The following is a 27,753-nucleotide window of genomic DNA, read 5'->3' as shown; positions in this document are numbered from 1 at the left end:
TTTACTTGGGGCCTGAAGTACACTTGTAACAAGTGCCCCAGGAAACACAACCTCCTAACACAGTGTGTAACGGCCAAGCTTAACACAGTGTAAATTAAGCAACGGAAACAAGCTCTTTTGAATATTTTTATTACAGAAAAACAAAAGGCTTACACTTGACTTAAAAAAGCAGCATTATTTGTGAATTTGAAGTTATTACAGTGAAGTTGCTTCAAGAAACTTTAAAGACTGAAGAAAAGAATAAAATGCCACATTCCCCACCAGACAGCGCTCGATTATCTGCATCACCACAGCAAACCCCTTCATTTCACATCACATCTGACACCCAATCTTGTACACTCTTCTTCTCCCTGTGTCTTGTTGAGTATAGCTGGGAGAAGGGTTTGGTGAAAATGGCAGTACACTTCAAATTTGATTTCCAACAGTTCAGTACACATCTGATTGATTAAACTATAGTTCAGAAGTGACTGAGACACATGCTTTCCTTCTAACTCTAGCAGTTAAGTGTTTCAGTTTTAACAGATCCCATTGTGATCCATTTCTTACACAGTATTTATCATATTTATATAATCAGATATTATCACATTCAGGTCCACATCTCAGAAGATTGCTCAACAAAAATAACAACAGAAAACAAAGGTTCATAGTTGAAACAGTTCTTAGCAGTGCAGTAGAATTCAGAATTTATTTATTACACACCATAGAAGGAACAGCAATGTTCCATTGACCACTTCAGTGTTTTCATTAAGTCAAAAGCTGCAGGTTTCCAGCCTGAGCCAAAATTAAATATGTAACTGATCTGTAACTGCAATTCTAAGAGACAAATTAAGAAAATATATTACTGCCTTAACAGTCCTAGAGTTCTGCTAAAGTACAAAGGAACTTGCAAGCTTCTCATTATCTTTCTAAAACAACCCAAGATCTCTACACTAAGTTAAAAAAACCCTTTCTAAACACATTTTTAAGCATCTCACTTTTCAAATATATACTAAAACCACACTTCAAAGATTTTGCCAAGAAAACCCAAAAAACCTAAAATCAAAAACCGAGAAAACTCAAGTCACTATGTACAACTAGCTATAACGATAAAAAATGAAAAAAGGCAATTTATAGAAGGAAAAAGACAAAAACAGGAAGAAAAACCCAACATATCAAACACCTGCTACTCAGTGTTTTATGAACTCATGTTTTTCCCCTCTCTCAAAAGGAAAAAGGTTGGACTTAAAATCAGACACAGAATTAAAAAAAAAAAAGGCAAAACAAAACAAGAAATCCTAACCTCCTTAGATATTGCTTGTACTGTCTGGTAACAAAAATCTTTGAAGTCTGGGATCTACTTACTGTACTCTGCACTGCAACATGAAGCCAGCTGTTACTTAAACAGAAGAAACAAGTTTCTTTCCTACAAGGAAAAAGGATGCAATACATTTTCCCTGGTTATGATTTATATCATCATCAGATTTACTCAAACACAGAACTTCTCTATTTAAGCTTACCCATCTTTTTTACTTAATATTTCTTAATTTAGTGCTATAGCATAGTAATTTCTTATGTGATCAAGCTGCTTTGTAAGGAGGGCATTATAATCTGTATTATACAGCCATATAACATTAAAAAAAAAAAAAAAAAGAGAAAAAACCCATGACAAATACTTATGAAGAAGAGCAATGTCAGGACTTTTTTTCTGTGATACTCTCCAAGACATCAATGCCAAAGTCTGCTTTATATATTATACATGAAGATTTTAACCCTGGACACAAACTAGTCCTTTTAACAGTCACACAGTTGTACTAAAAGTGACTTTTATAATGAAACAGGTAACAAAAAAGCATTATACTGACCAATATCTCTAGTATTATGCTCTGTTAACTGCCTACTCCAGAGCATGTAACAGTCTCAAACAAAAATACAAACACCAACTACGTCAAAATATATGTAACAATCTGAATTAAATAAATTTGGCAAATTAAGCAAATTTGGGCAGAGAAGAGATTCAGAGCAGCCCTATGGAGAAGGACTTATGGGTACTGGTCCATGAGAAAATGAGCATGAGCCAGCCTCAGTGTGTGCTCGCAGCCCAGAAAGCCAACCGTATCCTGGGCTGCATCAAAAGGAGCGTGACCAGCAGGACAAAGGAGGTGATCGTGCCCCTCTACTCTGCTCTTGTGAGACCTCACTTGGAGTATTGTGTGCAGTTCTGGTGTCCTCAACATAAAAAGGACATGGAACTGCTGGAACAAGTCCAGAGGAGGGCCACGAGAATTATCAGGGGACTGGAGCACCTCCCATATGAAGACAGGCTAAGAAAGTTATGGCTGTTCAGACTGGAGAAGAGAAGGTTGCATAGAGACCTCATAGCAGCCTTCCAGTATCTGAAGGGGGCCTGTAAGGATGCTGGTAAGGGACTCTTCACTAGAGACTGTAGCGATATGACAAGGGGTAATGGGTTAAAACTTTAAGAGGGGAAGTTTAGATTGGATATAAGGAAGAAGTTCTTTACTGTTAGGGTGGTGAGGCACTGGAATGCGTTGCCCAGGGAAGTTGTGAATGCTCCCTCCCTGGCAGTGTTCAAGGCCAGGTTGGACAAAGCCTTGGGTGAGATGGTTTAGTGTGAGGTGTCTCTGCCCATGGCAGGGGGGCTGGAACTAGATGATCTTGAGGTCCTTTCCAACCCTAACTATTCTATGATTCTATGAAATTTACACCATTCAAAAAGCTTGTCATTAGAGAGTAACTGCAAAATAAAGGGTGTTTTGTCTTCCTTTATCAAGTTGTACTGCAGATTCAGAAAACTTAAATATCATTTGCACTGTAAGTTTGTGTAAACACTCATATAAAATAATTTAACAGGCAATCATATTCTAAAAGGTTTATAATGAAGTTTTCCGATATTTTTAGCTGCTAAAGCCCTAATAAGACTTAATTTAGCATCTAACTGTCACATCCTGTATCAAGTAAACATTCTTGACTGCCAGCAATTATATGACTACATGGTAAAACAGTCCTCTAATTCCTAACAATTTACATTTCACTTCAGAAAATAGAAAAGTTTAGGGTGGTTTGGATTTTTTTTACCAAAATTATGTGCAACAAGAATAACGTGACCTCTTGGAAAACTCTAAGTTGTCTTCAGCTATGAGGCTCTGAAAGACTTTACAGATAACTTACCTTTCTTAATTTTCAGCCTTAGTTTTACATGAATAAGTGTTCAGTTGGGCTATATTAGTAGTAGTTCATCACTAAGGTCAAGTAACATTATCTCACTGTTCTGAAAATGAACAATTCAAAACTCTTCCAAAAAAAAAAAAACAAACCAAACAGTGCAGAACTGTACTTGCAAATCTTACATCAGTTTAAATTGCGTTTTGTTAATCTGTTAAAAACAATTAAGAGAACATCCATCTTTTTTTACCTGTCAATTTCTGAGAAAATTTGAACACATGCAAGTCAAAACTACCATAATATAAACAAAAAGGTCCTCTTTCGTGAAGATCATCAATAAATGACTACCTTCAATAAATAAGTCTATTTGGAAATTCTAGAGAATTCTTTTGTTCAAAAGGTTAGTCTTTTTTCTTTTCCATTATGTCTTTCTGTTTCAGTTCTCCATCTGAAAGTTCTGTATATTTTCCATTCTTTTCCTCCTCTTGTTCTTCCTCACTGCCTTCATCTGTGAGCTCCCGATCATCATTTTCCTTTTTAGCTGCCTCATGTTCATCTACCCCTCCATCTGTATCAGCTGTGCAGATTCCATAACACATAATGCTGATGACCCCCAGGGGCAAACCAAACAGAAAGCATCCCAGAAGTGGTGAACTCTTGAACACAGACTGTTGAAACATAAATTTGAAGTAAAAAACACTTTCAATTAATACAAAAAATTACCACATTACTTCTCTTACCACTCTGGGTATTTATTTAGAAACATCAAAAATTACAGTCAGATTTGGGTTTGGTGGTTTTTGTTTGTTTTGGTTTTGTTTTGTGGTTTTTTTTTTGTTTGTTTGGTTTTGTTGTTGTGTTTTTCTGTTGGCAGTGGTTGCCTGGGGTTTTTTGATTGTTTCTTTTTCTCCTCCCCAGAAAGGAGGAGTTGTCCTCATTTTAACGATTACTACTCTAAGCTCATAAAAACAAAAGACTTGGAAGTGCAAACATTACAATGTTGCATTGGGATAGCTAATGTTAACATGCCAAATGTACATCCAATTAATTATTTGAAGCTTAAGAAACAATTGTTCTAATGGTATTAGAATAACACTTTGAAGCAACCAGTTTCATCTCTTATTTGTGTCTCATTCTCAAAAATTAGTCTGAGTAATAAGGGATCTGCAGAAACATTCTACAGCTGTTACTAGACAGCCTTCTACTGAACAGTAGCTTAATGGCTTAGGAGAATGGACTTTTAGTTTCGGAAACTGATGGCTAAATGTTGCACATTGATAGAAGTTTTGAAGACACTGATAGAAACATGTAAGTTTCAATTTGAATCCACAGCATAGGTTTTTTGCTTGTGTAGAACAACTGAAGAAATGGATTTATGTACATTTTCCCAACAAAATTCTGTTAAGCATAATTAACCTATGAGAAAGATGATAAAAATATTTGCTTTAAAACTACACAAAGTGTAGTACTTAATTCCCTTGTGCTGCAGCTCATTAGACTTAAACACTAACATTTCTCAGAACGCGGAAGTGCTATCAGTTTCAGTGAAAGGATGTCACAGGGGTCAAGGAAAAGATTTTGAATTCTCCCTGTTCTATCCTTAAAATAAGTGCCAGACCAATACAGAAAAGGAATGGAAAATGAAGAAACTAATGTATGTTGAATATTTAGCAAACTGGAAAATATTATTAAAAACTTTAATCAAGAAGTTCATTTGGCTTAAACCTCATGTACATGTACCTATAACATATGCACAATGGATATGTAAACAAACTTTTTCTATACATTTTGATTGACAATGGCACCATCTAGTTTAATGAAAAATAAAACTCACCACTACAGTAGACTTGGCATCATAGATTATTCTCTTGATTCGTTGCAGAAGTCCATCACCACCCTGTGCCTGAAATTTCAAATGGAACCATGTCAAAACTGCTGACACTTTTCAGTTATGATTCCAAAAGTTCATTCTTCAGACCTTGCAATCTTAAGTCCCTTTAGAAGGAAATGAAAAGTAATTATTCTTGCATCTCAGGATGCCCAGATGCTCCAAGTTCTCACACACGGATAAAAAATCTTGGTAGTCTCATGAAAAAAATCTCTCTCTCTCACAGTTGTTTTAAACAGTGCAAATTTCAGCAGTAGACCGGCACTCCATTCTCTTACCATAGAGAACACTAACAGAAACTACCAACTATCCCGATGTAACAATTATAAAATGACAGTGATCTTCTGAACTTTCCTGCAGCTATTTATGGATTTATTCATATCTATGGTTTATGACAGAAGCTGTTAGAAAAGTCTAGACATCAAGTAACAAGACAGAAAGGCATAATAAAGAAAACTTATATCAAGCGATGACAGACTATACCTTCACTGCCATCTAATTTAGCAGTCTTCAAAATAACAAAGCAATTTGCCTGTTGAAGAGGACCAGTTTTCACCCGCCTTGAGATCACAGAGAAACAAACCTACATTTTGGTCAACTATCTGCACCAGATGCTGGGCAAAACCCCTCAAATTATAAAAAAGTCCACAAAGATGAAACAGGCTCACAGAAAGCTACTTATAGAGCCATATAGAAAATGACAATAACGTCAAGGTGGATAATCCAACACTTCCCAAAGAAGGGAAGAGGAAAATGTTACACCTCTCAGAGATTTCACTGTGGTTCAGAAATGCTGCAACTCATTACTTGTTTACTTTGAAGACCGTCATTCCTCAATAGCTGCACAATTTCTTAGGCCTGAATGTAGCCAAAGTAGTGCCAGTTTATATCTACAGATGCAATTAAGCTTAAATGAAGTCACATTCTGTATTGTCTGTCTTGCATTATCACTTTCACATTAGATAGAGAGATGTGAGTTTAGACAGACATTTAATCATTCTAGCTGAGATACTGGAAACAAAAAGGTAGCAAGACCTAAGTGACACTATGGCAGAAAAAACAAGGCATCACAAATTAATTTCCTCAAAGTTAAAAACCAAACAAACCAATGTCATTTGTTATTTCCACCTGAAGGGTATGTTTAATAGAGCAAATTAGGTGTTGGTAACATAACTCAGTGCAGTTAAAGCATTAAAAAAATGAGAACTGAAGAACAAAAACCCACCAATTAAATTACGGGAATACTTCTCACCTTGCAACTAGAAGCACAGCAAATAATGAACAGCAAAAAAAAACCACCTATATTATGTTGCTACATCAATTTGTCAGATTAAATAAACCAATGTACCCTATATGACTGAAACAATCTACAGCATTTTTATCATTACCACCTGATGACCTAAAACTGCTGGCATAACGTAAAGTCGGATTCAGCCAAAAGAGTAAGCTTGCAATATACGGTGAACTGGGGCTTAAACCAACACAGGCTTTTCCCAAGAGGCAGCCAAATGATTTGTTAGCACAGCCCCATTTCGTGCCCCATCACCACATGTGAAAGCTGTGATCCATGATCCCTCTCCTTGTCCACATAACAAAGCCTTCTGTCCATCTTACAGTACACTGCGGGAATAAGCACACCCAAGTTTGTTTTGCCAACAGTAAAAAATTGTCCAAGTCATCAATTCCAGACTGATCTATTAATTTTGTTGTTTTAACAAAAAGCAGCTCATTTTAGTTTTAGGCAGAAAGAGAGGGGTAATCTTGTGTCTCTTTGTAATTTTCAAAGCAAACTGGTTTTTGAGTCTAAACCTATCATTCATCAAGCTACTAGATTAATTACTGCCCAACAGAAAGGGCAGAGCTTAATTATGTATTATGAAAAAAAATAATAGAAATATGTTTAAAGCAAACCAGGAAATGAATAAAACGCTCTCTGTTTACCAATGACACCTGTAAAAGAAACATCAAGAGAAGTCATCTAATATTATGCTATAAACAAAAAAAAAAAGGTTGCTTTCTACAAGAGATTCTGCAGTCAGAAAAGCAAGCAACGGCATGCCTAAAGAATTCACAATTCACTGACAGAACATAACAGAGGAAGACAGACAAGGCAGGAAGATAAAATATATAGCATAACAGAGTAACCAAATTTTTTTCCCTACTTTAACATCTATGGAAATAAACACCAACTAACATATTCCAAGTCACGATTAAGACTTACTTCAGCAGTACCATCCAAGATATTGTTAATAAACTGAACCATGTCTTCTGTGTTCTCAATATGCCTATCTGGTAGGAAATACTGCTGATTGGACGTATTCAATACAACAATGGTAGGGATTGTCAAGTCACTGAAAACAAAAAACAGATATTTAAAGAACTACTGTGTAAGACACTGCAACCCAAATAATTCCTACATCATTTAAAAGGGTATCCATTAACCTCCACTTCATGTGTGTTCCTTATAGCAGTTCCTTGAAGGCAAGAAGGAAGGGGGAAGTGAATCACCTGAACAGAGCAAGCATGTTTCTCATTACTGTTTTTTCCTTCACATGTATCAGTGACACTATTTAATCTTACTGAATTTTATATACCCATAGTGACTGCAAATCAGGTACCTTATGACCTGCCAATTAGTAAGAGATCACAGATAGGAGCCTTGTACATGTCATGTACTATTAGCTCAACACATTAAGTATTTTAGTGCACAAAGTGCAATCCAAATCCCATGCAGCATGGTACAACTGATCAACTCTATCAGTCAACCTCTACCTGTCAAGTCAAAATAATGAGCTACACCAGTCCAAGTTTTTCTACATCTGTTTTAGATATGGCAGATGAGCTACAGAGTTTTTAAATAATTATTACTCAGCAGTTGACCTTCACATGCATAAGCATTTAGTATCACAGAACCAGAAATAAATAAAATGGGGGGGGGGGGGGGGGGGAAATCCACAAAAAAACTTGTTAGAAATTATCTCTGGAGATAAACCAGTATAATCTACTGTTCAAAGCTGCCCTAAATTCAAAATTAGATCAAGTTTAGGAAAATTTAATACTGAATAAGCACATTGTTCAACAAGAAAGATTTAAAACAGATTAAATAAGTGGAAAAATCTCCTGTACTTTGCCAATTTTCTGGAGTTATGTCAATAATGTATTTAAATACTAGGCGGCTTTCGTTCACACAGAAGCAACTCAAATGTTGTTTTTCACCCATCACTTTTTCATCCATGTATATTGGTAACCCATGTAATACTGATGATTATTTCAGCCTTAACTGTGGCTATTATTTCATGATAATTGATTAATGTGTTTCTCCAAAGAGCTGAGGAATTAATATTCTATATACACCTATAGTTGACATTCCAATGATGCTATATCCCTGAGCTAACACGAAGGTGTATCTTTGTGCTTTCAGTAAAATACACAATCTGCTTTCTTCTTTTGTGCATAGTTTTAAACATATAATTTTTAATCCAACAAAAGCATGTTCATCCTTCTGAAGAGACAGATAAATTACAACGTCTACTAATGGAGTTACAGCAAAGTTCAAAAGTGTACTACTTTTCAAGGACTACTACTTCTATCCCCACAAATCATACGATATTGTCCCTTGTGAAGAAACAGGTTTTGTTCCTATGTGCATCTACACAGTAAGAAAGTATTCTCCAGTTTCTCACTGTTCAGTTTTTTTCTGTTTCCACTTGCTGCCATCTAGTGGAAAACTGAAGCCCTCACATACAGTTTACCTCGAATTACTCAAGTCGCCACACAAAGAGCAGCTACTTGTAATAGTGAACATATTTTGCTGCATTCTTTTGCTGCTTCCCACTTAAACTGGAAATGTATACACTCCGTTTAAAAATAACTAAAAGCTTCTAATTATTTTAACAGCAACTTTCTATATACTACAAATTCTAAAATCAGACATTTTGCAGGTTAAGTTAAACAATCCAGTTGAACCCAATATTGCCAACAGATCACTACCACTGTAAGCGTCAATCCTATCTTCTTCCCCTTCATTTTCTTCCTCCTAAAGACCTCATCTCCCTCCTCTGCTTCTTTTCACATCAGTTCTGGTACTCAGCAGAATACATAGGAAGACATTTAAGGGTTTTGTTGGATCAGAAAAATAACTCCCTTACTCACATAGCCAAAAAAATGAAATACTTTTCTGTCAGATGAACAGGCTGAAACAGCTCAGCCGATAGTCTGACATAAGAGCCTGCAAGGGAGATACAATTAATGAAGTGAGGGAGGTCTCACTTTGGCAGCTATAAAGCAGTAGATCAATCACATCACTAAACGTCAACTGAGAGACAGCTGGTTTTAAATTAATTGTATTCAGGTGTTAATCTACACACAACCATAGACCTTGTGCTTCCTGAGTCCCCTTGAAGCTCAGAATCTTTAGGGGCATAAAGACATGCTTTGTCTATTGGAAAACTTACAAAGCTAACATACCAACCTCTGTTTTTCCCTTCTTTCACTCAAAAGGCCAGAGCAGTCAACTGTAAATGCCAAGCAAATTAACTCTCAAATTCTACATTTTTAGACAATGATAATAATAAAGGCAAATGTCAAGCATCTTGTTAAATTTCTTACATATTTCAAAATGTACTGTGCATATATCAAGTGTGGACAGCATCTTCCATGCATTTTATGCTGCTTCTCTGCAGAAACATACTTCTAAGTATGTCCTAAAAATGCATCAAGAATGAAACGCTCCTCTCCAGAAACAAAAAAAACTACAAAAAACAAAGCTAATGCATAACCACTATTTACATTTCCTGTTACAAACTGACATAACTTTTTATGTGTCTAGTGCTTTGTAAATTTAGCAAAAGAAAAACCCACACAATTCTAACAGAAAAATTTAAAGCAGACCTAAAGGGTAAGTTCTGTCTACCACCATTACCAGTTTAACAATAAGCCAAACTTCTACCATTAAATTATGCAGTTTAATTTAACAAACAACTGATACTATGTTACATGCTGAATCCTGAAGACAACAATTTTTCCTCTGAACACAAAAAAGGCAGGAATTCTTCTTAAGAGTGTTTTCAATAAAATATATTTAGCAACAAATCCAAGAACAGAGAGAATATTCAACTAAGAGTTTACTTACTCCATTAGTAAACTATTAATGTAATCATTTCCATCCATATGGCCAAACTGGAAATCCCTGTAAGAGAAGCAGTGAAAACCAGATTGATGAAAAGGAAAAAAGGATAGCGAGTTTCAGCAAAGTTCTTCCTTAAGTATTTTTCCTATAACTGAAGATAAGAGCACACAGTCAGCAATACAATTAAAAACTGATGACCTACAAAACAAACAGCATCTCACAACACAGTTAATGGAATGGTCTTATAAAATACCAGTACATGAATATAAAAGCAAGTACTGTAACATTTGTCATGTAAAACAAAAAAAATGACTGCTGTCTTAATGCGGAAGTTCACTTAAGATATTATAGTACCATGTGTGCTTACCTGTGAAAGTGATCCCGATAATCTCTAGCAACTTCCTGAATAATAGATTTTAGTCTGGATGGAAAAAAAGTAACGTTATTAATCCAGGATATACTCCGTCAAAATACAAACAATAAACATGGAGATTTCCCCACTAAGCAGCGAATAGTACCTCGTCAGCAATAAGGATCCCCTGTTCCATTAACAAAAAGCCTCATTGATCTTGCTTAGTTTCTAAGGGTTGAAAGGCTATCTACCACATAATCTCAACACGAGAAAAGCAGACAGATGTCAAGCTGCTTCACTTTATCTGAAGATGCAGCACTTTGAAGAAAATCCAAAGATGTCTGGGAAAACAGCATACATAGTATTTGAACAATATTTTCTTACTCATCTATGCAATGAGAGAAGGACAGCGGAAGGTATGTTCCTCTCAGTCTCTTCTGCAAATTCCAACCCAATTGAAAACGCCCCTTCCTAATTTAAGTTCTACAGACAACTAATATATAAGAATGACTAAATTAACTTTTAATGCAAGTGAGCTGAGGAACAGACATTGGCTTAAACAAAGTTCATCCCAAAGTCATCTGAACCCAAGTACTCTTGTCTATGATTAAAAGGTGACACAGCAGCTTTAAAAAGTTATGCAATCACTGTTTGCTCCTGTGACCTCATTAGCAAATGGCAGAAGAGCAATACGGGAACTCCCATAACCTCATTGAACTCATATGTTCTTCAACAGAGCCATAAATTAAATAAATTCAGCAGGGTAAAGTCAGAAATTAGAGAACATCCACAGGTTAAACCCATTCATGTAACCTAGCATTTCTTAACATTTAAGACACTTCCAAAGTTCTCTATGTCATATGAGCACATTTCTCCCCAAGTGACAGCAATATTCAATTCTGTACCTGGTATGTTCCACTGAAGAGTTTTTATCATCAATGACTGCAATAGCCACAAGTTTTCCTAAAATAAGGAATAAAATACTTGAAAACACTTAAAGAGAAACACGCATTCTCAGATGAAAAATATTCCAACCTAGAAGATTAGATACTCTCCAGGGAGGGCAATTAGTTTTAAGTATAAACCAACTGCTATAACAAATAGCCTCTTCTACCTGCCTAAGTGTGGTTTTCTTAAAGGTACTGAAAGTAAATTAAGATGTGGCCTAATGCCATACCACATACATTCCATGTAATTTATGCAAAACCTTATCTGCTCTTAAATTGAAAGTCCTACTAATTTTTGTGACTACTACAGGATTAGACATACTGATTTTTATGTTGTGAGGATAGGACTAGTGCAGGCCTTGGATGAAGCCCATAGAATCATATAATAGTTAGGGCTGGAAAGGACCTCAAGCTCATCTAGTCCCAACCCCCCTACCATAGGCAGGGACACCTCAAACTAAACCATCCCACACAAGGCTTCATCCAACCTGGCCTTGAACACTGCCAAGGATGGAGTACTCACAACCCCCCTGGGCAACCCATTCCAGTGCCTCACCACCCTAACAGGAAAGAACTTCCTCCTGATATCCAATCTAAACTTCCCCTGTTTAAGTTTTAACCCGTTACCCCTTGTCCTGTCACTACAGTCCCTGACGAAGAGTCCCTCCCCAGCATCCCTATAGGCCCCTTTCAGATACTGGAAGGCTGCTATGAGGTCTCCACGCAGCCTTCTCTTCTCCAGGTTGAACAGCCCCAACTTCCTCAACCTATCTTCATATGAGAGGTGCTCCAGTCCCCTGATTATCCTCGTGGCCCTCCTCTGGACTTATTCCAGCAGTTCCATGTCCTTTTTATATGTTGAGGACACCAGAACTGCACACAATACTCCAGGTGAGGTCTCACAAGAGCAGAGTAGAGGGGCAGGATAGACAATAGAACAGATCTCACCAACATCAAAAAAAAAAAAGATTGGCACTATCAACTCTAACTCCAAGATTAATTAACTGTTGAGATTTAAAAAACACATTCTTAGCGCTCTTTAACGTTTCTAAGCATTAAGTACAAAAGATGACAGAAAGCTTACTGATAGCAGCATCTTACCTGTATCTCCAAGTTCATATAGCGTGAAGCCATCTACATGAAGATAACCTTGAAATCTTTCCCTATTTATCCAGGACGACAAATCACCATCTTCATACTCTAAAAAAAAAAAAAAAAAAAAAAAAAAAAAAGCACTTTTTTTCTTCCATTTTTTCCTTTTGTTGTTGTAAGACAAGATCTCACACATTTTCCCCAATTCCTCTTTAGTTTTAAAACTTCTACAGTTATTTTCAATTGTCAAACAAAAAGTATTATAGCAAAGCATGAGAAGCTGATTTGATTTTTTTTTCCTAAATCAAGGATAAACAATACTATTTTACAAGATAACTGTACATCATTTCAAAAATGAGATAGAAAAATACTGTAATATTTGTGACAAGTCCTTAAACGAAATACAAAGAAATCAAGAAAAATTTGATGTGTTAACAGTATTGTGAGTGTAAATTCAGCGTCAGTTATACTGAAGGTTAGTTTCCAATGCCAGGTATTTTAACCTGTAATGAACCAAATTCCAGCACATACCACCACCACTGTAATTAGACCTTAATCACAAGTGAAAAAGAAAAATGTAAAGAAATATATATGTATGATGCACACACACACACACAAATGCTAAATAAATTCATTTGTGTTAAACTCTATTGTATAGAATGAATTATCAGTAACTTTAGGTTAACAATTAATTGTCTTAAAATCTTAGCAAGTAATTCCTACCATAAAGCTTCTCATAGATCTGCATCCCATTCCCCTACTATGGGGAAGAAAACCAAACCAAAACAGTAGACAAGGCCAGAGCATTGAAATGGATTTTGTTAAACCTTTTTCTTACAATAAGCTCTTAAAATTTCCACCCAATCATAACAGTTTCACATATAACTTTATCCAGTCCTTATACTGCATCTTCCTAACTTGTTTGATTTACAAACCACTACTTACCATCATAAACAAAGTAAGTTCCATCTTTGAAGACCACAACAGCAGGCAATTCAGGCAACATCACATACTGAAAGAGGTTAAACCATGGAAGATTGAAAGATTTTTAAACAAAAAACCAAAAAATCTTTAAACGTGGAAACATAGTCCATGGGGGAAATCTCAAAGCACATTTAAGTGTTTTCTGTCTGCATTTACTAAAATAAATTTATCAGCTTCTGTATACTAAAAAGTAACTCAACATAAACATATTTTTGAGAGGTAGGTCTCACAAAGTTTAAATGAAGCATGGCTTTTACTAGTATCTACAGTAGCATGAAAAATATTTTGTTGGTTGGACACGAACTTTAGATAGGAGATCCTAACTTGAGGGTTTTTTCAGTCATGCTTGCTGTTCCCAATTTGTGCTGTTGTCTGCATATCTGTCATATTGTTACTGCCACTAAATGGACAGTCAATATTGCAGAGTAAACTAGTAACACTGATTACACGTCCCACTAAATCTAGGATATGTCCTGCGGTTCAGGATGACAGGAATACAGACACAGCTTCAGCAGACAGGCCTGAAAATTGCCCTAATTTAGGCAAACAGAACAATGAATGCTGAAATACAGAAGTTAGGATGGTTAACAACATACTAAAAAAACAAAAAACAAAAAAAACCCCTCAGAAATACAATGTGTAGAAACTTTTCCCTTGGAATTTAATCTTATTCAGCTCATGTTTTCAGTAACTGTCAGAGAAGACATGATGAATCCATTCTTTACTGCTTGCTACCATCCCAAGTTAAAATTCTAATAGCATTTGTGGTTAGGAAAGGACCGCATCATGAGCTTAGTTTTGATGATGATGTTGGCTGAACTAATTTTCTGATATGTTTGGAAAACACATGAACATTATCATGAGTGCTTTTCCAAATGACATGCCTTCTGTAATCATTCTGCATTATTTTTCTTGGAAATAAATGTAAAAGCAGTAGGTTTATAATGTAACAGGTCACATGAATGAGTGAAAAGGTGGTAATTCTAGATGACACTTCATTCTCTTATTTGCCAAAAACACAGTTTAGCCTCCTTAAAGGGCAAAGGAGGTTATGTGCAGGTTACAGCTTGCAAAAGATACCTGAAGCTTGGAGCAAGATTACCTAAGGTGACAAAACAAAGCCCAATAGTGAATACTGACATGCAAAGCCTAATTACAACTAGCAATCACTAATTTCCTAAGATTTTTGCTTCTCTCCATAGGATATTGCATACCATCACTAGTTCAGATTAAACGACATTTGTGGGAAATTACATTCAGTGAGAAAAACAGCTCACTGCTTACATTCCTGTGATCACAGGATCTCAAATTTTTGCAGCCTTTTACACTCTTTCCACTAGACCAGTGAACAGTACTTTTGTTGCTCAGCTGGGGCTGCAGTGCAAACAGCAATTGAGCTAGCTTTTGATACAAGTCTTCTGGAAATCTGACAATACAGATTTTATAATGAGGCCAGTTCTATCTATGATGTTGGAAAATGCATGTGCCTAAAAAAAATACATTATTCTGGTTCTCACCCTGCAAATACCAAACTAATGTCAAAGTTATGCATTACCAGCCCTGGAGTAGTTAGGTCCCATGTGGAGATAGCAATACATCAAAAAGCCTCTTTATTTTGCTTCAATATGCCACATGAGAATTCTGTAGCCAGCAGACTGGGTGAATCAGTCAAGCCCTTGGTAAACTAATGTTTTGATCAACTGTACAGTACAGGGTGAAAATAACTTACCTTTTCACTTCTCTGATTATTAGGGTACCCAGTGGTACCCCATGCCCAGACCCCGAAACTAGTCATACAAGCGGTTTGTGAAAGAACTTAGGAGCAACAACAGCTTTGCATTGGCTAAAAATAAATCAAGTATCTACCTTCTTGAGCAGGTCATACGGTCCATGTTGAGTTCTGTATATCTGCTGTTTATTTTCATTAATATGACCAAGTAAGTAATTCGGCCAATACAAAGCAATGACAGACTGAAACTTGTTTTGTACTCTTTCCCAATATAGACTCAAGAATTAAATGTTTCAGTGTAGTTAGTCTGAAATTTATCACAGGCAAATCACAGAATCATAGAATAGTTAGGGTTGGAAAGGGCCTTAAGATCATTTAGTTCTAACCCCACCTGCCATGGGCAGGGACACCTCCCACTAAACCATGTCACCCAAGGCTCTGTCCAGCCTGGCCTTGAACACTGCCAGGGATGGAGCATTCACAACTTGCGTGAAGCATTCACAATTTCAAAGCCAGTTCGGCATCATCAAAACAGCAAAATTTCATGTGAGGAGAACTACTCCATTTCTGTAAAAATAGCAGGAACTGAGACAGCTTACCTCAGGCAGCACATCTTCTGAGGCAGAAAAAAAGTATGTATAAACTATTAGTTCTGAAGCAACTTCAATGTATTTTTCCTGCAAAAATACAAGCAACATAAGTTTCGTAACATACCTTATCTTCAAAGGGTTGTTAGAAAATATGGTTATGACACAAGACTGTAAAAACACTTCAATAAAAATTAAAAAATTGTGCATATTACAAGCATGCACTTCAGTCTGCTAGAAGATACTTTGAACTACATCTGTGAATAGTCAAAAGAAGTAACTTTATTCAGTCAAGCTTCAAACCTTTAAAGGAGATTCACCACCAACATACACAAAAAGTACATGATGTCTCTTTTGCACGTGGTCAAACATATGCTGGCTAGGAAGTGGCCTGATAAGAGGTCTAGGAGGAAGGAAAAAGAAAGAACAAAATCAGTTTCTAAGGTGCAAAGCATAAAGAAATAAGCACCAACCCCCCGCAAAATACCATGTTTTTTTTTTTATTTAAAAAACACCCTCGATTTCCCAATTTATTATTTCCTTTTGAACTAAAAAAAAACAAAACAAAAAACAACTCAAAACCAAACGAAAAAAAATTCAAAAAACCCCCAAACAACCCCAAAATAAAAATCCTGCCCACACCCCCAGAATTTGTTATGTTTCTCAAATAGCACACTTAAATACAAAATTAACATCTTAGTAAAAAATGCTTCTACGATGTAAACATGCACACCAGTTACTGGTCACAGAATCATGGACTGTGCTGGGAAAGGACCTTAAAAACCATCTAGTTTCAACTCCCTTGGGACACCTTCCACTAGACCAGGTTGCTCAAAGCCCCATCAAACCTGGCCTTGAACACTTCAACGGATGGGGCAGCCAGAACTTTTCTGCATTCCAGTGTCTTACAACTCTCACAGTAAAGAATTTCATCTTCATGTCCAATCTGAATGCACCCTCTCTCAATTCAAAACCATCACCCCTTGTCCTGCCAGTACAGGCCCTGTTAAAAAAATCTCTCTCCATCTTTCTTATAAGCCCTCTTTATATACTGAAAGGCCACGATAAGGTCTTCACAGCCACAATTTGAGATAGAATTCTAAGCACAGCAGACAGAAAATGTGGTCTTAGAAATAAATAATCCTATGAAATTCTGGTAAATTATTAGCAATCACTGATATTCCTAAACTACAGAATTCTGAACAATAATTAGTATCGTGTACCTATATAAATGCTTCTTAATTATATTTAAGAATGAAGGAAAGAAATGTTGTTTTTTTTTTTTTCTCCCTGAAGATTACGGTCTGTAACATATTAAAGCCACAGGCTATTGCAGGGAAGGAAGAAAAAGCCAACAGGGTTGGTTGTGAACAATTCTGTAAAAGTGATTTCCTTACACTGCCAATTGCTGCAACTCTTCAGATACATAAGCATGTATTAAGCTGATATTTCTAAGATAACTTTTCAGTATTAAAGAGTGTCTGCTTTAGCAATGACGTCTATCTATCAGCCAGCATTTAGGTCAGTATTCTTGTTTCTGGCTTCCATGAGTTTAATTTCTTCGTAGTTTCCACTGCTTTGAAAAGCCCACAGTTATCGCACTGTAAAGAGGCAATGGGGACTAGCCAGACTCTTTACTTTCTCCATGCCACTCACCAACAGCCTCACAAGAAACTGCATGTATAATGTATAATGTTTTAACTTCATGTCAATCTCATTCTTTTTAAAGTAGATGCAATTTTTGGCCCAGCTCAAAATCCTACATTTTAAGTCACAAGATCCAAAGTACACTTTGAATCAAAGAAGAGTATACTTACCCTGCCACTCTATTAGCAAATTCAATTATATCATCTTTGGTTCTAGGTCCCCTGTAGTTGTATGCCAAGTCACCCTTTAAGCTAGAAAAAACAGGAAACACAAGAACAGAATTGAAATCAACCTAACTATATCTGCACATGTAGAATTACTCAGGGTTCACATGTTTATTACAGTTACCCTCAAGAAGCAATAAGCAAGGTAATTTTTCACAGTCAGATAAAATAAATGGTCAGCAAAATATAAAACTCAACAATGCAACACAACGCAATTATGGAGTAAAATTTAATTACACAATATCTGATTTACTGACTTCTAAAAATAATTAACATTCTTTTACAATTATTTTTTTTCTAGTGTACAGCATTCATTTACTTTGTAAACACACAGATCATTTGGAACATTGCTTGTGACCACAAAAAAAATAAAACCCCACACCTAAACCAAACCCCAAACATTCAGTATTTATAGCACTCAGGAATTAGGCCTTGTAAAAGACAAGCATATAAGCTTCTTTAATTTTTTTTTTCCTTAATAATTGAAAAGTATCAAATGACCTGTAAATTTTCTTAATTCATGTATTAAATTAAGCTTTCATGAACTGCAGGTCAGCTTACTGTACTCTGCCGACAGGGGATGTAGCACACTTGCATTATAAGAATATTCAAGTAAGTTTTACTAATTCTAACAGGCTTTCTTTGAATACATGCAGGTTTAGCAAACTCATAGGAAAAAAACTAATCTGAATTTTCTATGCTTCTGTATGCCAACAAAGTTTTTCATGCTTAACTATTAAGAAGCTAAACATCTCTGCTGCTTTTTTGAAAAAACTAACTTGACAAGATTTATTATATATTATGAATACTATTTCCTTAAAGAAAAACCTGCTAGCAAACCCAGTATGTTAACAGTAAAATTTACTCAAAATTAAGTCTTTATTTAATATTACCTTGTGCTGGAATACATGTGTTATAAGCAAGTACATATAGCACTATTATCCTCCATTAATTTTGTTTCTAAATACATGAACTAAAAAAATCTACATATACTTCTCTCATCAAACTGCTCTCACACTTCATCCTATGCAGTAACCACTACTATAGTTTACTTAAGATTTTCAGGTACACTGAAGAGAAGAGAGGTAATTAAGAAAATGCAATCAGCAACTTAGTAAAAGTTAACCGGAAGACTCAGGTATGCACTTATTGCCTGAATCACAATAAAGATGTAAAATCAACTGGTGCATGAAATTCCTTTAAATAATTATATATGTATATATATCAGTAAATATATATTTGAAATATATTTATATACACACACTCTTTAAAATTTGCTCAGCAAACAGCAGTTAAATGAATTCCAAATTTGCTAACCTAGCTTTAAGAATTCTGTTTCTAAATAAGATGCTTGATTGAGATTGCTGAATTTCAGAGCAAAGGAGTCCAGCAGAAAACAAAGATGATGTTACATTGACATGGTGGAGTATTTTGTTTGGTTGGTTTTGGTTTGGGGGCTTTTATGTAGTTTACTTTTTTTCATTATTATTTTTTAAGCCGAGAGGAGTAGGTTTTTTCCTGTCATGAAATCAGTGATAGGAGAGGTAATTGTTAGAAATTCAATGGGAAGCATCAACTTACAGCTTAATTGTTGGATAGCCTCGCACTCCAAATTCAGATGCAATACCTGAAAGAAATGTGTTAATGCCAAAGTAAACGAAGGCTTTCTTGCTCTCCTACCTTAACCTTTAAACATAATTTAGCATTGAAGCCACATAAATAAATGAAAAACCTACCACTTAGTTCAGCAGGAATTATTTTATGTGCTTTCAAGAAGCTGTTGTTATGACACTACCTTATTAAATTTCGGGCCTCTTTCAGAGGTACTGCAGAGTACCAGCACAGTGTCTCAATTAATATGTCAAATGGCATGAGAATCCTCTAAACAGACATGCCTGGTCACTTTTCACTTGAAGGTAATATGCATTTAAAATACACAAGTATATAAGTAGCACCAGAGACAAAAATCAAGCATCACTGATTTACAGTTGTAAATACTAATGCTTAAAATATAAAAGATAACTACTTACATGCTAAAGTAATGGGTAAAACAAAACTGCAGTAGTAGTAGTTACAAAAATGTCAGGTTTTGAAGCAAATTCTGCAGAGGTAAATGTCTACAGTCATCTACTTCACCAGAAATAGACTCTAACCATTCAGTGACTTACCTGCTACTTATTGAAGTGGCAAAAAAGACAATTCCAGAACTTTTCCCCCCACCTCATGTTTAAAACCTTATATCTTGCTCCTATTAATTACAGTACAACTTGCAACTGCCCTTCCAGTTGTGAACATAGCAACTGCCACCTTAAACTTCACTATCTAGTGTTTTCCAAAAGTTAAATTAAGTAGGCCTCAAAAAAGGCTAAAAAAAATTTTAGAAAAATCTAAAATTCTGACAATGCCTGTGCAATTCCTAATGAAAAAAAAAACAAACCCTACATTCAATATGCACCAAGATTCAGTACTTTTAACATAAACATTCTGAAGCTAACAACCACATGCCAGAGCAGCACATGTAGGAGAACTTATGTGCAGGGCTCTGAATAACAGTTTAGAAATTGTAACCCTAAGGTTGGGTGAAAATCCTAATTGCACAGAACTACAATTTAAACTAGCAGCTCACCTTCCAGCTTCTTAATCAAAGGAGACCATCAAAGGAGACCAATCTAAGAAATATGTATATTAGGACTGAGTTGATTCTGATCCTTTTCCCTCATAGCTGTACCACACAGAACTAGAATGAATTGCAATGTGTATTAGAACGTTCAATCACAAGAGCTGTCAACAGACAGTTAATATGTCCTCTCAACATCATGGAAGTGACTTACTTATTTACATCATCACCTCTACTTCCTGATATGAAGAATGCATACACATTTGCCTATAAAGGCAAACAGGAGCAATTATGTTCTTTTTTGATCACATCTGGTGGACTTCTGAGGCTAACCCCTATGAAAATTCAACATATACCACACCAGGTAACTGTTCTGTTGATGTAACTGCTGTATCCTCCTTCCACACAACTACCACAGGCAACACTTACTGGATGCTTTACACGTTCAGCTGTGATCTCAACACCGATGACAAGCTACCCAAAGTTCAGATTTTTCACACTACTTCACATTCATATTAGGAACACAAACTATGCAGAGTCAACCATTCAAGTTCCTTCCTAGTTGTGTGTGTGCCCAGCTGCATTTCCTTCTGATAGTCTCAAGATAGAATTACTAATTGATTTCAGAGAATCTTTAGACTGGGAAGACATTAAGCAGAGTTGACTGAGTTTTCATATTAAAATGTAAAATCTCCAGTTTGGAAATAAAAGCACAAAACTATTTCAAAATATTTATTGGACTCTATTCTTCATAAAACTGGTAACAAATCTGAGAAGAAAAACATGTCCATGGCACAAAGGAATCTTTGCAGGTTTTAGTAATTTTTAAATACGCAAACGTGAATTTTACAGCAAAAACGATGTGCCAATTCTACTGCAGGTATCAAACAAAAAAAATTAGTATCAGGATGAAAGATGCAAATGTTTCAGGGTAACAGTTTATACAATTTATATGATTTAGAATTTTATATATACAAATGACTGTAATGTTAGAGATCCACCAAATCTATTCCCAATTTTGAAGTTACCTGGTTGCATAATCATGTTATTTTTAATTATCAAGACTAATTTTTCTTTAGCAAATGTGTATCTTTAAGATGAAGCATGAGGTAAAACTTCTGTTGTTTTACAGAAAAGCTATATACAACAAAGTGGTGTCTGAGACAAGATCAATCTGATCTCAAAAGACCAAACTCTGCTACAAATAATCACAGAAGAACTGGAATATCACTGCAAAAAAAAACATTTTGCATAATATTTATGCAAATATAAAAATCCTGAAGAATCAGTTTTAACACATATTGACTAAAAATATTACCTGTAACAACCATGTTTTATTACACGCAGATCTTACTTGGTCCACACTGCTCCCCCTGTGCCTTCCCTCTTAAACACCCTCTTGGTTTAACATAGATTTAAATGAAATGACAATAAAAATGCATGGTAAAACTAAGAAAATTATGTTAAGAATGCAACAATCCTCTTATGTCTACCCAAACCACTTATCTAAATACGTAACATTTTGGCTTTTCCCTGCAAAGGTTAGTACATATGAAAGGCACCATCAAAGAAAAAAGCATTAAAATAGCTGAAATTGGTTCTTCAACAAGACATTTACAGAGAAACATGAGGAGAAATTGGCTCAACACTGATGTAATGACTTCAGTGATTTAAGCAGGCTTTTGGTGTAACATCTTAAGGGACAATTACCTGGAAAGAATAACAGCAAGAACACAAGCACTTCAACAGTAATACAGGGAACCTAAAATTGCATGTTGTCAAGAGACACACCACATAAAGATGCCTGTATAATAGTACTTTAAGAAGCATATCAGAAGCAGATTTTTCAAAAGCTTTTACCTTTGCTTTGTCAGAAAGAATTTCCCACACAAGCAGACAGAAGTGTGATAAACGCACACTACAGCACATAGTCACTTTTAGAGAGAAAAAGATCAGGGAACTGTTCTCTACGATACAGAAAAGAAGAATGACTTAAAGAAAAAAAGTGAGAACAGTATCAAAACAGAGGGTGTCATGAAATTACCCCTCACCAAACCATGCTTACTAGAAAAGGAAGTTGCATCCATCTTCCCAACTTTTACTGGAGAGCCCATGTTTCTCATTTCTATACCCACTTCATTCCACACAGGCTCCAGCTTCTTGCAGTGGCCACACCAAGGTGCATAAAACTGAGAAGCAAATACATTTAAAGAAGAGGAAAAAAAAAAGAGGAAAAAAGAGTTAATTAAGATAAATAATTACGAGAAGGTGATTCTATGATTAACTGTTGAATACATTAGCAAGGATTATTTTCCAGTTGTGGTGCTCTTATGTGTCTTTATAAAACCGCAAGTTAATGACAAAGCTGGAGTGGCAAACAGAACTCTTCCGATTTGGTGCTACTTTTCATACGAAAGCACAAGTTTGAAAAGAAGACATTCAATTGCTGTCCTATTATTTCTTATTTAAAAATAGACTGTGCAGTAACATTTTTTTTTTTAAATTAGTTGGGAATATTTTCCCTTTTAAAAAAAATATTATGTAATCAATCTATCCAGGAATATGAATTTACTTGCCAACAGGGGAATACTAGTCTTCCAAAGGAAACACTATACCTATATATGTATACACACTCCCCCAAGCTGCCCTCTGGATTTCTATTCTTCAGCAACCACTTTTATATAAGCACACCGTAAAATCAATCTGTTTTCTCACAGCCAAGCAGAACTCAAAGACTTCATTTCATCTTTCTGAATATGTCTTGCTGCAAAACCTCAGTGAAATGAATTGGGAAGATATCAATGTTTTGGTGTAACAAGATCAGGTCACAACTTGACAAAGTTGGATTTTGTTTTTCTATACAGTACTTATTAATTCTGAATTAGCATACATAGGTTTCCCGACTCAGAAATCTCAAAACTGAATTAGACAACTTGGGAATTTCAGTTCCTATCTGAGCTGAAAAGAATTTTATCTCATTTCCAAACACGCTCAATCTTTCCAGTAATTTCCTGCTTCTGAAATAAAGAGCACTGAATCTTTTCAAATATATTAGAGAAGTAAAAGAAGTTCCTTGTATATTTGATGTTATAGCGCTAGAATACGAACATCTAGAACACAAATTAGTTGGCGTAACTACAGAATGGAACTGTAAAAATTCTGAACAGAGGTTATCACCTCCTGACTGTGTTAGGTAATCTGCTTTCCTTTTTAAAAGACAGTGAAATATAGGATGAAGTCTGACTGCATCCAGTACTCAGTATAATTCCTGCTTTATCCTGAACAATACAAAAACACTATTCACCTATCTTGTCAAAAGAATTACCATCACATAATTTTTCTGCACCATGTACAAATGATTTTCCAAATGATGAAGCAACTTTACTACAGACAGCGTAGCACTGTACATTTTGTGTTTTGATTTCCACTAGCAGGTATTCCCATTTTTCTTATATACTCACATCTACAAGCCAAATATCATCTTTACGGCTTTCTTTAAACCTAGAAGGGGAAAAAAATTAAATCACTATATTATAAAACTGAAAATAAATGAGTGAAATGCACACATGAAACAGGAAAAATATACAATTAAGTTGATATAAAACTATAGATATAAAATTCCTGGTTTGTTTCTTTCTTTGGGGTAGGAGGAAATAGTTATGTTTCAATACTAAGATTGCCACTGCACCTGATGCTACATACAGAGTTGCACCAACTAGGTTTCTATAACTATTCGCCAAGACAAAAACCAAATAAAAAACCCCAAGCCAGAAAAAAGTAATAAATCAGAAAACACATCAAAATACAAAAGATGTTTGATTAGGATATGTAATTTTGCAGCTGTTCTAGTTATATTAAATACTTTTGTTGACTGTTTAGAAAATATTGCATTTTTATAGATCAATCCACTGATAAAGTCAAACTTTTTTTATTTTACTGATGGCATACTAAGTTTGCAAAGCTTGCTGTAGAGCAGAAAAGGTATCTGCAGCAACTAAAACAAAACTGCTAAAGGAAAGGCACATTTTCAAGTCACAATATTGCTTAGTTGAACACCTCACTCAAAATCTGCTTCACTGCCTTAAGTACTAGAGAGATAATCAAAGAACTAGTTACAGTCTAGAATCTCTTGAGAACTCAAATGAAGCCCCAGCTAACTTCCAATTACAATGTTAAATAATCAGTTATGATGCAAGGGGCAGAAAGCAGCTACTGAATCATCAGATCCTGGGCTGTGTTTCAATTTAGAGTATCATCTTTGTTTCTAAGAGAAAAATTTACAATGAAATGTTCTCCTCTCCCTGCCACAGTATGACTGTTATGGGAGACTGCAAAGAGCATTAAGAAAGGTAGATCAGAATCTTACAAAACTGGCAGACAGCAAGGAAAAGAAACATCTGAAGGCAGAATATTCCAACAGAGCTTGGTAACTCTGGCCTAAGATGTTACAAAAAATACTGTAGTTTTCACAATGTTAACTGCCACGGTGTACCACTCATTAAAAGCACCTACTTAATCAACTTCCTCAAAAACTAAAATGTGAAAAAAAAACACAACTATCTAAACTCATTCTAGTTTTGGTAATGTCAGTGACTAAATTATTAGACAACATTAAGAAAGTCCAACATACAATTGAAGAAAAACTAAAATCCCTGTACAAATGGGTATTTTAGGATATTCTGAAGATGCTGTTTCTAGACCCTTTAAATATATCCCCAGCCTTAAAATTTCACTGTCTCTTTTTAACTGTCTTATGCAGTCCTGCCTGATAGCTGACACAGTGACAATCATACTTGTGGAAAGAGTATCCTCTATCAACATCACAAAAGGATAACACAAGATATCAGGATATAAGATACAACATTATTTGTGTCAAATACATGTAACTTCCCAACATCTGGCACTACGCGATCAAATGTTGCCTCAATCTCTACTTAAGCCATGCATCCCACTTTCATCATTAACAGTTAAAAGAAATCAGCATGACACAAACTGGACATCATAATCCAAAGGGCCTTCAACCAACTCAGCTGGTACCTCTATTTCTCCCTGCCTTTCTTCTCACCCCCTTGCATAGTTTCTGATGATTCAGACCCTAGGTTGAGCCACCAATGCATCCTCACAGACAGAAAAATATTTCCCGCATTAATTAGGTTACTTATCTGTTTTGTTATCACATTGGAACAAGTCAGCAAGTATCACAAGATGAGTACTGATCTGGGGCAGTCAACAGCAAGGTCAGCATAAGCTGATAGGAACCACAGCTCTTATTTTGCATGCCCACAAGCCAGTTGGGTGATGCTGGATAACCTGCACCTCTGATGACTCTTCTCTGATGCTTGTTTTCCTGTATCTATAACTTAGCACCTATAGCACCTTGTTCTAGTGGGCATTGTTTGCAACTACCAAAATTCACATAAACCCCAAAGTTCTCAGCAACAGCAAAAACTCCATAATGTTTAGTTATCTACAAAATACACCTATAAAACCGAATACCTGAAACTTTCACGAATCACTGCTCACAGCTTCTTTTAAAAAATGTTTTCCTGACCTTTTTCATCATTTGCCTATTAGCTACAAAGAAAGAAAAAGACACACACACACACAAAACCGCAACAAAAACACAAAACACCCCAAAACAACAAATAAAAAAACCCAAATCTGTCCTGAACAACACACCATTCAATTCTTACACCCAGTTGCAAATACAGGCTGTTTTGTAGATGAAAAAAATCCAAGTGTTCTAAAACAGGATTTTCTTTTATCAGCTATTTCAAAAAAGTTATGTGACTACAGAATTATGCTTCTTCATTCCAAAATAGCAATCACACTTAAATTTATACCTGTGGAAATGTGATATACTATTTTATTCACTTAGCTTCTTTATCCCCAGTCCTTGAAAATATGAGGAATGTTTCAAAACCAAGCTTTGAAAATCAAGTCTAAGCAGTGCTGTACTTCACTTTTTCACTACACATTGAACACCAGCAAGAACTGCTGATGCACCCCTTCCACGTGCTCCCACTCCCTCCCCCATAATTCTGCACCTCATTTGATCCTATGATTATCTGTTCTAGCTGAATAAGCAATATGGTAAAAATGTGGATGGTTTTCTGACTGTTTAGCTCTAGGATGTGATTTATCACGGATTGTACCCTCATGAAAACATTGCCTTTGACTGGCTTAAATTTACCACAAAGCAGCCACCTAATGCCACCTTCTACTTCCCTAGCTGGTAGCATTTTCTATACCTTCTATTTCAACTCTAATAATTGTGCTGCTTTGTATAACTTTATATCAACCTGCTAATCAGAGAAAGAAAAAACTTCATTTTCGGAACATTAGCTTTTATTTGGAAGAGGAAGCATGAAGCCATGAAACTGCCAAAGCAAGGCAGTTCACAATGACACTACACAACCAAGCTATGGGCAGGACTACCTATTTCAACACCTCCACAGTATCAGGGCTAAATCTGTCTTCACAGCACTTTTTCACAGTGAAATATAACTGGCACTTCAAGCAGCCATGAACTAGTCCTGCAGGCCTCCTTTTCCCTTCCTTTCCCAGCCATGCATGAATGCACTTAATACTTGTTCTCCCAATTCCCTGTAGCAGCTACACAGCAAACTGTAATGAAGAATTCGGCTAAATGCAATCAGGTTTTATTTGTGGTGAGCATCAATCCAAAAAGACATTTACTATACCAAAAAGAAAGAAAGAGCAAGAAAGCTTGAGAACTATTTTGGCAACAGCACCTGTAAAAACAGTCAAAAAAAAAACAACCCACCCTGCAAAATGAACGTGTTCCTCAGTTTTATAAATTGCACCTTCTTAAGATACACACCATGTCTCTGCCGTTCCTGCTAAGAAAAAGACACTTTCCCAGTGTAGCTTTCCTGACTATCACAGGCTGCATAGAGCTGTCAGTCTGGGGTCTTCCACCAGCAAAATCCCAAATATTTAGGTCACAAAGCAAGACGCCCCAATACTTACGACTCATTTAGGTCCTCCACAAAACCCGCACCTGACGCCACCACATGTGCAACCACTGCGAGGCAAGGAAAAACGTTTCGTGAGTGACCTACAACCGAAGCTGGGGGTGCTCAGCCACGCCGGCTAACAGGCTCACCGCCTGCGTTACCTTTCCCCGCTCCCCTCACGCCTCCGACGTTTCCTCACAGCCCCAGATCACCAGCAACTCCAGCCCCCCTCCCCTCCAGCCCTGCCCGCTTCTTCCCTCACCCCGTCTCCCCCTTCCGAAGCACACCGCTTCTCCCCGCTACGCCCACCAGACCACAACTGTCGCCCGGCACTTACCTGCCACCCAAAGCAGCCACCGACACTGACCACCCGCCGCTGCCATGTTGACAGAAGCCCCAGCGCGGCCGGAAGGGGA

The 27,753-nt window shown here is 36.2% G+C and overlaps 1 protein-coding gene across 4 annotated transcripts; it reads right to left on the bottom strand.

Annotated features, from left to right (window-relative positions):
• Positions 1-113: 113 nt before the first annotated feature.
• TMX3 (thioredoxin related transmembrane protein 3) lies at positions 114-27,753 on the bottom strand. 4 transcript variants are annotated; one of them, XM_065667917.1, is made up of 16 exons: positions 27,675-27,753; positions 27,351-27,405; positions 23,819-23,858; positions 22,423-22,546; positions 19,322-19,367; positions 17,687-17,767; positions 16,173-16,272; positions 15,882-15,959; positions 13,515-13,581; positions 12,579-12,677; positions 11,436-11,493; positions 10,546-10,599; positions 10,182-10,238; positions 7,272-7,401; positions 4,997-5,065; positions 114-3,830 (listed from the first exon to the last, which is right to left on the bottom strand). In XM_065667917.1, exons 1-16 carry the CDS (start codon positions 27,718-27,720, stop codon positions 3,564-3,566), a joined length of 1,371 nt encoding a protein of 456 aa, XP_065523989.1. In that variant the 5' UTR covers positions 27,721-27,753; the 3' UTR covers positions 114-3,563. The 4 variants fall into 4 exon arrangements, with proteins under 4 accessions (XP_065523989.1, XP_065523990.1, XP_065523991.1 ...); XM_065667918.1 differs by lacking the exons at positions 27,351-27,405; positions 27,675-27,753 and adding an exon at positions 27,145-27,276; XM_065667919.1 differs by lacking the exon at positions 7,272-7,401 and having other exon boundaries at positions 3,742-3,830.

This window comes from Lathamus discolor, chromosome 2, assembly GCF_037157495.1.
Source record: "Lathamus discolor isolate bLatDis1 chromosome 2, bLatDis1.hap1, whole genome shotgun sequence".
Taxonomy (NCBI): Eukaryota; Metazoa; Chordata; class Aves; order Psittaciformes; family Psittacidae; genus Lathamus; species Lathamus discolor.
The sequence above is the reverse complement of the archived record's forward strand: the minus strand, read 5'-3'. Positions and strand labels throughout refer to the sequence as shown.